The 14,295-nt window shown below is 46.2% G+C and overlaps 1 protein-coding gene across 2 annotated transcripts in view; it reads right to left on the bottom strand.

The window, feature by feature from the left end:
• Positions 1 to 14,295, bottom strand: part of LOC139548260 (F-BAR and double SH3 domains protein 2-like) — an 89,437-nt gene that overhangs the window by 19,578 nt on the left and 55,564 nt on the right. Inside the window, exons 9-11 of one of the 2 annotated variants that reach the window (XM_071357810.1) lie at positions 11,449 to 11,571; positions 10,980 to 11,075; positions 9,184 to 9,258 (exon numbers count right to left, since the gene is read on the bottom strand). In XM_071357810.1, coding sequence (XP_071213911.1) covers positions 9,184 to 9,258; positions 10,980 to 11,075; positions 11,449 to 11,571 — 294 coding nt within the window. The remainder of the gene's footprint in view (positions 1 to 9,183; positions 9,259 to 10,979; positions 11,076 to 11,448; positions 11,572 to 14,295) is intronic. The other variant, XM_071357811.1, reaches the window with a different exon arrangement.

The following is a 14,295-nucleotide window of genomic DNA, read 5'->3' as shown; positions in this document are numbered from 1 at the left end:
GCTATCTAGCAACCACACCAAGTACAGTACCCCTGGATACAGCTATCTAACAACCACACCAAGTACAGTACCCCTGGATACAGCTATCTAGCAACCACACCAAGTACAGTACCCCTGGATACAGCTATCTAGCAACCACACCAAGTACAGTACCCCTGGATACAGCTATCTAACAACCACACCAAGTACAGTACCCCTGGATACAGCTATCTAACAACCACACCAAGTACAGTACCCCTGGATACAGCTATCTAGCAACCACACCAAGTACAGTACCCCTGGATACAGCTATCTAACAACCACACCAAGTACAGTACCCCTGGATACAGCTATCTAGCAACCACACCAAGTACAGTACCCCTGGATACAGCTATCTAACAACCACACCAAGTACAGTACCCCTGGATACAGCTATCTAGCAACCACACCAAGTACAGTACAACTCTACTCGATGCAGCTCTAGAACCCCCCTCTCACACACATACACCAGAGAACTAGATACAATAATTAGGTTTCAACTGCTGCTAGGTGGCTCCCGAGTGGTGCAGCGGTCTAAGACACTGCATCTCAGTGCCTGAGGCGTCCCTACAGACACCCTGGTCGATTCCAGGCTGTATGACAACCGGCTGTGATTGGGAGTCCCATAGGGCGGCGCACAATTGACCCAGCGTCGTCCGGGTTTGGCCGGCATTGTAAATAAGAATTTGTTCTTAGCTGACTTGCCTAGTTAAATAAAGTAGAAAAGAGACTGATTTGAAACAGAGGAAGAGAAAAGAGAGAAATAGATTGATTTGAAACAGAGGGAGAGAAAAGAGATTGATTTGAAACAGAGGGAGAGAAGAGAGAAAAGAGATTGATTTGAAACGGAGGGAGAGAAAAGAGAAAAGAGATTGATTTGAAACGGAGGGAGAGAAGAGAGAAAAGAGATTGATTTGAAACGGAGGGAGAGGAAGAATAAAAAGCCTCCTATTGTTTGTCTTGAGAAAAGCTGTGTGTGCTGTGCAGTTCTAACACAATCTGCCTGGTACAGGGGCTATCAAAACCACATGGAAAAGTACTGCATGTGTGTATGAGAATGTGTATGTGTGTATGTGTGTGTGTGCGTTCCTGTGTGTGAGCATGTGTGCAGCAGATGTCTGTGTGTCTTCCAAATGGAGCCCCTCAGTTCAAAGCCCAGTAACACATATCCAAGTCCCCTTTCTACACTGCATTAACACACAACCATTCAGCATCAACGCCAGACCCCCTCACCTCAACCCACTAACTGTCACCTCAACCCACTAACTGTCACCTCAAACCCACTAACTGTCACCTCAAACCCACTAACTGTCACCTCAAACCCACTAACTGTCACCTCAAACCCACTAACTGTCACCTCAAACCCACTAACTGTCACCTCAGCCCACTAACTGTCCCCTCAACCCACTAACTGTCACCTCAACCCACTAACTGTCCCCTCAAACCCACTAACTGTCCCCTCAAACCCACTAACTGTCCCCTCAAACCCACTAACTGTCACCTCAAACCCACTAACTGTCACCTCAAACCCACTAACTGTCCCCTCAGCCCACTAACTGTCCCCTCAACCCACTAACTGTCCCCTCAAACCCACTAACTGTCACCTCAACCCACTAACTGTCCCCTCAACCCACTAACTGTCCCCTCAACCCACTAACTGTCCCCTCAACCCACTAACTGTCCCCTCAACCCACTAACTGTCCCCTCAACCCACTAAATGTCACCTCAAACTCACTAACTGTCACCTCAAACCCACTAACTGTCACCTCAAACCCACTAACTGTCACCTCAAACCCACTAACTGTCACCTCAAACCCACTAACTGTCACCTCAACCCACTAACTGTCACCTCAGCCCACTAACTGTCACCTCAACCCACTAACTGTCACCTCAACCCACTAACTGTCACCTCAACCCACTAACTGTCACCTCAACCCACTAACTGTGACCTCAGCCCACTAACTGTCACCTCAACCCACTAACTGTCACCTCAACCCACTAACTGTCACCTCAAACCCACTAACTGTCACCTCAAACCCACTAACTGTCACCTCAAACCCACTAACTGTCACCTCAAACCCACTAACTGTCACCTCAACCCACTAACTGTCACCTCAGCCCACTAACTGTCACCTCAACCCACTAACTGTCACCTCAACCCACTAACTGTCACCTCAACCCACTAACTGTCACCTCAGCCCACTAACTGTCACCTCAACCCACTAACTGTCACCTCAACCCACTAACTGTCACCTCAAACCCACTAACTGTCACCTCAAACCCACTAACTGTCACCTCAAACCCACTAACTGTCACCTCAACCCACTAACTGTCACTTCAACCCACTAACTGTCCCCTCAACCCACTAACTGTCCCCTCAACCCACTAACTGTCCCCTCAACCCACTAACTGTCACCTCAAACCCACTAACTGTCACCTCAACCCACTAACTGTCACCTCAACCCACTAACTGTCACCTCAAACCCACTAACTGTCACCTCAAACCCACTAACTGTCACCTCAAACCCACTAACTGTCACCTCAACCCACTAACTGTCACCTCAAACCCACTAACTGTCACCTCAACCCACTAACTGTCACCTCAACCCACTAACTGTCACCTCAACCCACTAACTGTCACCTCAAACCCACTAACTGTCCCCTCAAACCCACTAACTGTCCCCTCAAACCCACAACGGTCTATTTAAGGAACAGAGAACACATCATTGGATAAGTAGGGTATTGTGCGATCGTGTGTAATTTGAACTACCTGTACAATTAACATCAGCTACAAATAGCATGTTCTTAATATGTTGAACAGTAGCAGCTTAATCATATCATTGTATGTGTGAATGGGACTTATTATACAGTAGTTGGTTCAGTAGCAGAAGGGTCAGGCTCAGTTAAAAGGCCTACTGTAGGTTACCTAGAGGAACGGGCCAATGACAGGACAATAACTAGCACTACTTCCTGTTCTAGCAGAGACTACACACCATTGGTGGTCATGGTTCAACAACCTTGGTCTTGGTGGTAACAGCTCTTCAACAGCATGCTAATTGTGAAACGGTCATAATGGTGAACCGACCGTCATGGTTCAACAGCCATCGGCCATGACAGCATGTGATGGGTAGAATGTAACGGTCATGACACTACAGCAGCAGTCATGTTATAGCCATGTTCATGTTCACAGGACAACAGCCATGGTTGTGGTTATAGTTGTAGTGGAACAGACATGGTTGTGGTTATAGTGGAACAGCCATGGTTGTGGTTATAGTGGAACAGACATGGTTGTGGTTATAGTGGAACAGCCATGGTTGTGGTTATAGTGGAATAGCCATGGTTGTGGTTACAGTGGAACAGCCATGGTTGTGGTTATAGTGGAATAGCCATGGTTGTGGTTACAGTGGAACAGCCATGGTTGTGGTTATAGTGGAACAGCCATGGTTGTGGTTACAGTGGAACAGCCATGGTTGTGGTTATAGTGGAATAGCCATGGTTGTGGTTACAGTGGAACAGCCATGGTTGTAGTTATAGTGGAACAGCCATGGTTGTGATTATAGTGGAACAGACATGGTTGTGGTTATAGTTATAGTGGAACAGCCATGGTTGTGGTTATAGTGGAATAGCCATGGTTGTGGTTACAGTTATAGTGGAACAGCCATGGTTGTGGTTACAGTGGAACAGCCATGGTTGTGGTTATAGTGGAACAGACATGGTTGTGGTTATAGTGGAACAGCCATGGTTGTGGTTATAGTGGAACAGCCATGGCTGTGGTTATAGTGGAACAGCCATGGTTGTAGTTATAGTGGAACAGCCATGGTTGTAGTTATAGTGGAACAGCCATGGTTGTGGTTATAGTTATAGTGGAACAGCCATGGTTGTGGTTATAGTGGAATAGCCATGGTTGTGGTTACAGTTATAGTGGAACAGCCATGGTTGTGGTTATAGTGGAACAGCCATGGTTGTGGTTATAGTGGAACAGCCATGGTTATGGTTATAGTGGAACAGCCATGGTTGTGGTTATAGTGGAACAGCCATGGTTGTGGTTATAGTGGAATAGCCATGGTTGTGGTTACAGTTATAGTGGAACAGCCATGGTTGTGGTTATAGTGGAACAGCCATGGTTTTGGTTATAGTGGAACAGCCATGGTTGTGGTTATAGTTATAGTGGAACAGCCATGGTTATAGTTGTAGTGGAACAGCCATGGTTGTGGTTATAGTGGAACAGCCATGGTTGTGGTTATAGTGGAACAGCCATGGTTGTGGTTATAGTGGAACAGCCATGGTTGTGGTTATAGTGGAACAGCCATGGTTGTGGTTATAGTGGAACAGCCATGGTTGTAGTTATAGTGGAACAGCCATGGTTGTGGTTATAGTTATAGTGGAACAGCCATGGTTGTGGTTATAGTGGAATAGCCATGGTTGTGGTTACAGTTATAGTGGAACAGCCATGGTTGTGGTTATAGTGGAACAGCCATGGTTGTGGTTATAGTGTAACAGCCATGGTTATGGTTATAGTGGAACAGCCATGGTTGTGGTTATAGTGGAACAGCCATGGTTGTGGTTATAGTGGAATAGCCATGGTTGTGGTTACAGTTATAGTGGAACAGCCATGGTTGTGGTTATAGTGGAACAGCCATGGTTGTGGTTATAGTGGAACAGCCATGGTTGTGGTTATAGTTATAGTGGAACAGCCATGGTTATAGTTGTAGTGGAACAGCCATGGTTGTGGTTATAGTGGAACAGCCATGGTTGTGGTTATAGTGGAACAGCCATGGTTGTGGTTATAGTGGAACAGCCATGGTTGTGGTTATAGTGGAACAGCCATGGTTGTGGTTATAGTGGAATAGCCATGGTTGTGGTTACAGTGGAACATACATGGTTGTGGTTACAGTGGAACAGCCATGGTTGTGGTTACAGTGGAACAGACATGGTTGTGGTTATAGTGGAACAGCCATGGTTGTGGTTATAGTGGAATAGCCATGGTTGTGGTTACAGTTATAGTGGAACAGCCATGGTTGTGGTTATAGTGGAACAGCCATAGTTGTGGTTATAGTGGAACAGCCATGGTTGTGGTTATAGTTATAGTGGAACAGCCATGGTTGTGGTTATAGTGGAACAGCCATGGTTGTGGTTATAGTGGAATAGCCATGGTTGTGGTTACAGTTATAGTGGAACAGCCATGGTTGTGGTTATAGTGGAACAGCCATAGTTGTGGTTATAGTGGAACAGCCATGGTTGTGGTTATAGTGGAACAGCCATGGTTGTGGTTATAGTGGAACAGCCATGGTTGTGGTTATAGTGGAACAGCCATGGTTGTGGTTATAGTTATAGTGGAACAGCCATGGTTGTGGTTATAGTTATAGTGGAACAGCCATGGTTGTGGTTATAGTGGAACAGCCATGGTTGTGGTTATAGTGGAATAGCCATGGTTGTGGTTATAGTGGAATAGCCATGGTTGTGGTTACAGTTATAGTGGAACAGCCATGGTTGTGGTTATAGTGGAACAGCCATGGTTGTGGTTATAGTGGAACAGCCATGGTTGTGGTTACAGTTATAGTGGAACAGCCATGGTTGTGGTTATAGTGGAACAGCCATGGTTGTGTTTATAGTGGAATAGCCATGGTTGTGGTTACAGTTATAGTGGAACAGCCATGGTTGTGGTTATAGTGGAACAGCCATGGTTGTGGTTACAGTGGAACAGACATGGTTGTGGTTACAGTGGAACAGACATGGTTGTGGTTATAGTGGAACAGCCATGGTTGTGGTTATAGTGGAACAGCCATGGTTGTGGTTACAGTGGAACAGCCATGGTTGTGGTTACAGTGGAACAGCCATGGTTGTGGTTATAGTGGAACAGCCATGGTTGTGGTTATAGTGGAACAGCCATGGTTGTGGTTATAGTTGTAGTGGAACAGCCATAGTTGTGGTTATAGTGGAACAGCCATGGTTGTGGTTATAGTGGAACAGCCATGGTTGTGGTTACAGTGGAACAGAGATGGTTGTGGTTACAGTGGAACAGCCATGGTTGTGGTTACAGTGGAACAGCCATGGTTGTGGTTACAGTGGAACAGACATGGTTGTGGTTATAGTTATAGTGGAACAGACATGGTTGTGGTTATAGTGGAACAGCCATGGTTGTGGTTACAGTGGAACAGACATGGTTGTGGTTATAGTTATAGTGGAACAGACATGGTTGTGGTTATAGTTGTAGTGGAACAGCCATGGTTGTGGTTACAGTTGTAGTGGTCGTTGTCACACCTAATAACTTGTGGTCGTTCAGCGTGTATAAAGTCATTTAGCAACCACCATTATGGTGGGGGTCAATCAGTGTGCTTGTTATGGATATAATGTGTCATTACAATGGTTGAAAAGCATGCAGCAGCCAGGGCCATGTTATGCCTCTAGATGGTTGGAGGTGGCTTGGTGGGTAGAGACTAGTGGTTAGGTCTACCTGTGTCAGGGCCATGTTATGCCTCTAGATGGTTGGAGGTGGCTTGGTGGGTAGAGACTAGTGGTTAGGTCTACCTGTGTCAGGGCCATGTTATGCCTCTAGATGGTTGGAGGTGGCTTGGTGGGTAGAGACTAGTGGTTAGGTCTACCTGTACCAGGGTCATGTTATACCTCTAGATGGTTGGAGGTGACTTGGTGGGTAGAGACTAGTGGTTAGGTCTACCTGTGTCAGGGCCATGTTATGCCTCTAGATGGTTGGAGGTGGCTTGGTGGGTAGAGACTAGTGGTTAGGTCTACCTGTACCAGGGTCATGTTATGCCTCTAGATGGTTGGAGGTGGCTTGGTGGGTAGAGACTAGTGGTTAGGTCTACCTGTGTCAGGGTCATGTTATGCCTCTAGATGGTTGGAGGTGGCTTGGTGGGTAGAGACTAGTGGTTAGGTCTACCTGTACCAGGGCCATGTTATGCCTCTAGATGGTTGGAGGTGGCTTGGTGGGTAGAGACTAGTGGTTAGGTCTACCTGTACCAGGGTCATGTTATGCCTCTAGATCAGGGGTGGGCAAACTTTTTGACTCGCGGGCCACAATGGGTTCTAAAATTTGACAGAGGGGCCGGGCCAGGAGCATTTGGAGGGAGTGTTTGGGCCGGATATACTAAAGCATTAAATGTAGTGTGTGCAAACCTCATAGCACAGTAAGAACACTACAACCCAATTTATTAACTGTCTTTCAAATGTGAAAAATAGCCCTTATCAGTTAATAAATTTGTCTCAAGGAATATGCAAGATATGGCATTTACATACTATTTCGCAGATACCGGGATGAGGAAATGTAAATAGATTAAAATAACATACGCACTGTGATTTATCAAGATTGCGTCTGTTTTTAATAAGTTTCAATCGAAGGTGCAAAGTTAAAGAAATCAACATTTATTGAAAAATGGAATCACTTTCAACATTCAAAACATATTATTACACAACGAAATACTCAAGCTCAATAATATCTACTTGTGTTAAACTCCGCAAAATCATGGATGGATTGTCCTGACCGCGCGCTCTACAAACTCGCCACGGACGCCCTCGCCTTCACGCGCAAACAGTACACGTGTATCGTTGCCAAGCACACAGACATAGGCTGTATTAAATATCCTACCTGCAGCTGAAAATTTAAATTTAAATTAAGAGCGATGTGCGGCGTGTTAATAAAGCTACTGTACCGCTGCTGTGCGTAAATGCGCATTGCTCTTAATTAAAAGACGCACTTCCAAACTTTCCATATGCATTTTTTCATAACACAGCAGAAAAACTCACCATTTCAGTGGGAACAGTGTTGTTGGTCTCCCTTTTTTGCCAGTGCATCAAAGTCTGGAGTTAGTTTTGTTGTGGCAATTCTCGCTTAATGGTGACGTGAAACGAAGTGAAAATTAAAGTGAAATAAAGAGAAATACGCACCACTCCAACAACGGTCAATGTGTTTTGAGTGCGCCATCTATTGGGGAAACGTGGGCATTGCAGGGAAAGGGGAAAAAAAGGAGGTTTTTACTATAATTTGGACAAGTTCGGCGGGCCGGATTAAAAAGCCTAACGGGCCGTATGTGGCCCGCGGGCCGTAGTTTGCCCATGTCTGCTCTAGATGGTTGGAGGTGGCTTGGTGGGTAGAGACTAGTGGTTAGGTCTACCTGTGTCAGGGCCATGTTATGCCTCTAGATGGTTGGAGGTGGCTTGGTGGGTAGAGACTAGTGGTTAGGTCTACCTGTGTCAGGGTCATGTTATACCTCTAGATGGTTGGAGGTGGCTTGGTGGGTAGAGACTAGTGGTTAGGTCTACCTGTACCAGGGTCATGTTATACCTCTAGATGGTTGGAGGTGGCTTGGTGGGTAGAGACTAGTGGTTAGGTCTACCTGTGTCAGGGTCATGTTATACCTCTAGATGGTTGGAGGTGGCTTGGTGGGTAGAGACTAGTGGTTAGGTCTACCTGTACCAGGGTCATGTTATACCTCTAGATGGTTGGAGGTGGCTTGGTGGGTAGAGACTAGTGGTTAGGTCTACCTGTGTCAGGGTCATGTTATACCTCTAGATGGTTGGAGGTGGCTTGGTGGGTAGAGACTAGTGGTTAGGTCTACCTGTACCAGGGTCATGTTATACCTCTAGATGGTTGGAGGTGGCTTGGTGGGTAGAGACTAGTGGTTAGGTCTACCTGTGTCAGGGTCATGTTATACCTCTAGATGGTTGGAGGTGGCTTGGTGGGTAGAGACTAGTGGTTAGGTCTACCTGTGTCAGGGTCATGTTATACCTCTAGATGGTTGGAGGTGGCTTGGTGGGTAGAGACTAGTGGTTAGGTCTACCTGTACCAGGGTCATGTTATACCTCTAGATGGTTGGAGGTGGCTTGGTGGGTAGAGACTAGTGGTTAGGTCTACCTGTGTCAGGGTCATGTTATACCTCTAGATGGTTGGAGGTGGCTTGGTGGGTAGAGACTAGGGGTTAGGTCTACCTGTGTCAGGGTCATGTTATACCTCTAGATGGTTGGAGGTGGCTTGGTGGGTAGAGACTAGGGGTTAGGTCTACCTGTGTCAGGGTCATGTTATACCTCTAGATGGTTGGAGGTGGCTTGGTGGGTAGAGACTAGTGGTTAGGTCTACCTGTACCAGGGTCATGTTATACCTCTAGATGGTTGGAGGTGGCTTGGTGGGTAGAGACTAGTGGTTAGGTCTACCTGTGTCAGCGTCATCCTCATGACACTGATGGGCGAAGGCTCAATGTCCACCAACTTCTGCACCGAGCTCAGAGTCTGACACACACACACACACACACACACACACACACACACACACACACACACACACACACACACACGCTCGCAAGCGATCAAGCACACACAGATAGACGTTAGTGGAAATAGTTAGGAGAGAAAGAGTTAGCCAAGGTTGAAAAGGTTTGGAGGAGAAAGACAATGAAGGGAAAATAGTTTGTAGAGAGAGAGACACGCATGTACTGTATTCAGTGCTTGACTTGGGAAGGAGCTCACCAGAGCAGAGTACCAACACCTCATGTTCTACTGCTTGACTTCCTGTTCCTCTTATAGAATATTAACTCAACAGTATTGTGGACTTCCTGTTCTTCTTATAGAATATTAACTCAACAGTATTGTGGACTTCCTGTTCCTCTTATAGAATATTAACTCAACAGTATTGTGGACTTCCTGTTTTTCTTATAGAATATTAACTCAACAGTATTGTGGACTTCCTGTTCCTCTTATAGAATATTAACTCAACAGTATTGTGGACTTCCTGTTCCTCTTATAGAATATTAACTCAACAGTATTGTGGACTTCCTGTTCCTCTTATAGAATATTAACTCAACAGTATTGTAGACTTCCTGTGTTACCAAGTCAAACACTGACTGTAGGTGTTATAGAGCAGTGGAACAAGACAGTAAGACAGAGACTACAGACTTAACAGATAGGTTTACAGAAGGACTGTTTCAACATGTGAAGGCACAGAAACAGTGAGTACGGTTATATGCACACAATAATGTAATCATTGTGGATAGTCAGGTTAATATAATAGTTTGTTTAAAACGTTTACATGCTTTGTAAGAAGAAATGTTCTCCTAATAATCCTGTTTACATGGACACATCTGAGATCAGGAGACCTGATGTCACTCTGATAAATGCAGAACATCTCCTATCTATATAAACATTCTACCTATTTTGGGAAGCATATTTGATTCTGAGTTCGGACATCTAAAGTTTGTACGTGAAAACTACTTCTATGACCTATACATTCAGTTGTTCCAAACTCACTTCACTTCACAAAGAGGGAGGCTCTCTTGGCTGGTGCTGGAACATGCTCAGATCACATAAACAGCTGGAACGCCCATTAAGGTGTTTACATGTCCTAATCATTTGAAATATTGTTTAGAAAACCAGGTGTTTTAATCAGCATAGGCTTACTTTGATTTTGACCTGACGCCGTTTAAGATAAGCAGAGTAAGGTGTTTACATGAGTAATGCCATACTCAGCCTACTGCCATAATCGGATTATTAATTTATTAATGTACATGTAAATGTACTCACTGTTAACTGAGTGGCGCAGCAGTCTAAGACACTGAATCTCAGTGCTTGAGGCGTCACTACAGACACCCTGGTTCGAATCCAGGCTGTATCACAACCGGCCGTGATTGGGAGTCACATAGGGCGGCGCACAATTGGCCCAGCGTCGTCCAGGTTTGGCCGGGGTAGGCCGTGATTGTAAATAAGAATTTGTTCTCAACTGACTTGCCAGGTTAAATAAAGGTTAACATTTTTTTATTAACACAGAGAAGAGTAATGCTGTGTTCAAGTGCTCCTCGGAAACTCCCATGGGAAGATCGTCACGGTAACTTGTTTGGAAAGTTGTTCTGTACTTGGAACGTTTCCGTGAGGAGAGCACATGTGTGTGTGTGAGTGTGTGTGTGTGTGTGTGTGTGTGTGTGTGTGTGTGTGTGTGTGTGTGTGTGTGTGTGTCTCACCGTGTCACAGTCGCTGGGTTGGAACTGGAAGTCTTGTGCTTTATGAAACACAGGGTTCTCCTGCATGAAGAGCTGCTGGTTAAACTCCTGCATCACCTGAGAGAGACAGAGAAATACAGGATTATACACACAGAAACACCCACACCCACACACACAGAAACACCCAGAAACACCCACACACAGAAACACCCACACACACACAGAAACACACACACACACACACACACACAGAAACACACACCCATACAGAAACACACACCCATACACAGAAACACCCACACAAACACCCACAACACACAGAAACACACACACACACACACCCACAGAAACACCCACACACACAGAAACACCCACAAACACACAGAAACACACACACACACAGACACAGAAACACACACAGAAACACACACACACACACACACACACACACACACACACACACACACACACACACACACAGCTGTCTCACCCGGGTGGACTTGTCCAGTAGGAACTGGAAGGTGTTGTGTATGACCTGAAAGGCCTCCAACTCTGTCTGACAGATAGAGATCAGATAGTCCTTCACATGGTTATATATCCCTCCATCCAACTCCTGAGAGAGACAGAGAGGAGAGAGTGAGACAGAGAGAGACAATAAAGTCAATTGAATTGAATTGAGACAGAGGAGAGAGAGAGAGACAGTGTGAGAGAGAGACAGTGTGAGAAAGAGAGAGAGAGAGAGAGTGTGAGAGAGAGACAGTGTGTGAGAGAGAGAGCGAGAGAGAGAGAGACAGTGTGTGAGAGAGAGAGAGAGAGAGAGAGAGAGAGAGAGAGAGAGAGAGAGAGAGAGAGAGAGGAGCGAGAGAGAGAGAGAGAGAGAGAGAGAGAGAGAGAGAGAGACAGTGTGTGTGAGAGAGACAGTGGGTGAGAGAGAGAGAGTGTGTGAGAGAGAGAGAGTGAGAGAGACAGTGTGTGTGAGAGAGAGAGAGAGGGTGTATGAATGGACAGAGACAGTAATGAATCATTAACAGCTAATAGACTGGATAGATACTGTAGTATGAGCAGGGAGAAGGTGGAGGAAGAAGAAGGATAGACTGAGGGAGGAAGATAGGGCAGGAAAGACCTGTGGTTTGACGATGCAGAGGATGTATGGATCTGTGTGTGAGTCTGTCTGTGGGTCTGTGTGTTCTCTTGTTGCGTAAGAATCTGACCCCTTTCACCTTTCCCAACAGCACTATAGCCCTATCCAACCCCCCCCCACAGCTAATAGACTGGATAGATACTGTAGTATGAGCAGGGAGAAGGTGGAGGAAGAAGAAGGATAGACTGAGGGAGGAAGATAGGGCAGGAAAGACCTGTGGTTTGACGATGCAGAGGATGTATGGATCTGTGTGTGAGTCTGTCTGTGGGTCTGTGTGTTCTCTTGTTGCGTAAGAATCTGACCCCTTTCACCTTTCCCAACAGCACTATAGCCCTATCCAACCCCCCCCCGCCACACACATACACAGCTGAAACAATGGCACGATGACAAATCTAGGGAAATTCTGTCATTGAGGGTGGAGGCTAGTCCCAAAAGTACTACCGAACCCTACCCCTCTTCCTCATCCCTCCCTTCCTCTCCTCCCTCCCTTCCTCTCCTCCCTCTCTCCACTCATCCATGTAGGGCAGTGTGAACAGCAGAATTATTCATGTGGCCAGAAAAAGACACACATCACATTTCTCTGTGTCACCAACTGCATCATGCAACATTCAGTACAAACAGCTATAGGATGACAGGAACAGTTAGGCCTGCTCTCTTAGTGTGTGTGCGTGCGTGCGTGTTTCCAGTAAGCAGCCACATCTGTCGGTGTCTACAATATGAAACACCTCTATAGAACCCTCAGATGGCCACTACCTATTTACGACAGCAGGGGGAGGTGTTGAGCAGTACACTCCTCTCACCAACATCTCCACTGTGTGTGTGTGTGTGTGTGTGTGTGTGTGTGTGTGTGTGTGTGTGTGTGTGTGTGTGTGTGTGTGTGTGTGTGTGTGTGTGTGTGTGTGTGTGTGTGTGTGTGTGTGTGTGTGTGTGTGTGAGTGTGAGTGAGAGAGGCGGGGTGGAGAGAGGCGGGGTGGAGAGAGGCGGGGTGGAGAGATGGGACCTGCTTCAACTCCTTCCTTGGTTGAGGTAATCAACCATCTCGACGTTATGATTATCACCATCTGACTTCAACAATCCTCGTCAGACCAGTATGACCTCACAGGACGAATGAAGCATTATATTCTCAAGTAAAGGGAGTGGAAGAGGAGGAGTGATAACAGCAGCTTGTATGTCTGGTTGATGCCCTGAACTGCTGTCCCTCGTGTGTGTGTGTGTATGTGTATATGTGTGTGTGTGTGTGTGTGTGTGTGTGTGTGTGTGTGTGTGTGTGTGTGTGTGTGTGTGTGTGTGTGTGTGTGTGTGTGTGTGTGTGTCCATCTATCTATTATTGACTAGATAGTCTCTCAGCAGTCACATATAGTGTCCTGGGGTTCAATACAGTCACATATAGTGTCCTGGGGTTCAATACAGTCACATACAGTGTCCTGGGGTTCAATACAGTCACACACAGTGTCCTGGGGTTCAATACAGTCACATATAGTGTCCTGGGGTTCAATACAGTCACATACAGTGTCCTGGGGTTCAATACAGTCACATACAGTATCCTGGGGCTCAATATAGTCACACACAGTGTCCTGGGGTTCAATACAGTCACATACAGTATCCTGGGGTTCAATACAGTCACGTACAGTGTCCTGGGGTTCAATACAGTCACATACAGTATCCTGGGGTTCAATACAGTCACACACAGTGTCCTGGGGTTCAATACAGTCACATACAGTATCCTGGGGTTCAATACAGTCACACACAGTGTCCTGGGGTTCAATACAGTCACATACAGTATCCTGGGGTTCAATACAGTCACACACAGTGTCCTGGGGTTCAATACAGTCACACACAGTGTCCTGGGGTTCAATACAGTCACATACAGTATCCTGGGGTTCAATACAGTCACGTACAGTGTCCTGGGGTTCAATACAGTCACATACAGTATCCTGGGGTTCAATACAGTCACGTACAGTGTCCTGGGGTTCAATACAGTCACGTACAGTGTCCTGGGGTTCAACACAGTGTCCTGGGGTTCAATATAGTCACATAGTGTCCTGGGGTTCAATACAGTCACATAGTGTCCTGGGGTTCAATACAGCACCACAGTCAGAGATAGAGAGAGGGGAGAGAGAGAAGGAGGAGAGGAGGAGAGAAGGGGAAGGGGGGATGAGACAGTGAGAAGAGTAATTAGTGAACCCGTCTTCCTAT

Source organism: Salvelinus alpinus, chromosome 21 (assembly GCF_045679555.1).
Source record: "Salvelinus alpinus chromosome 21, SLU_Salpinus.1, whole genome shotgun sequence".
In the NCBI taxonomy this organism is placed as follows: domain Eukaryota; kingdom Metazoa; phylum Chordata; class Actinopteri; order Salmoniformes; family Salmonidae; genus Salvelinus; species Salvelinus alpinus.
The sequence above is the reverse complement of the archived record's forward strand: the minus strand, read 5'-3'. Positions and strand labels throughout refer to the sequence as shown.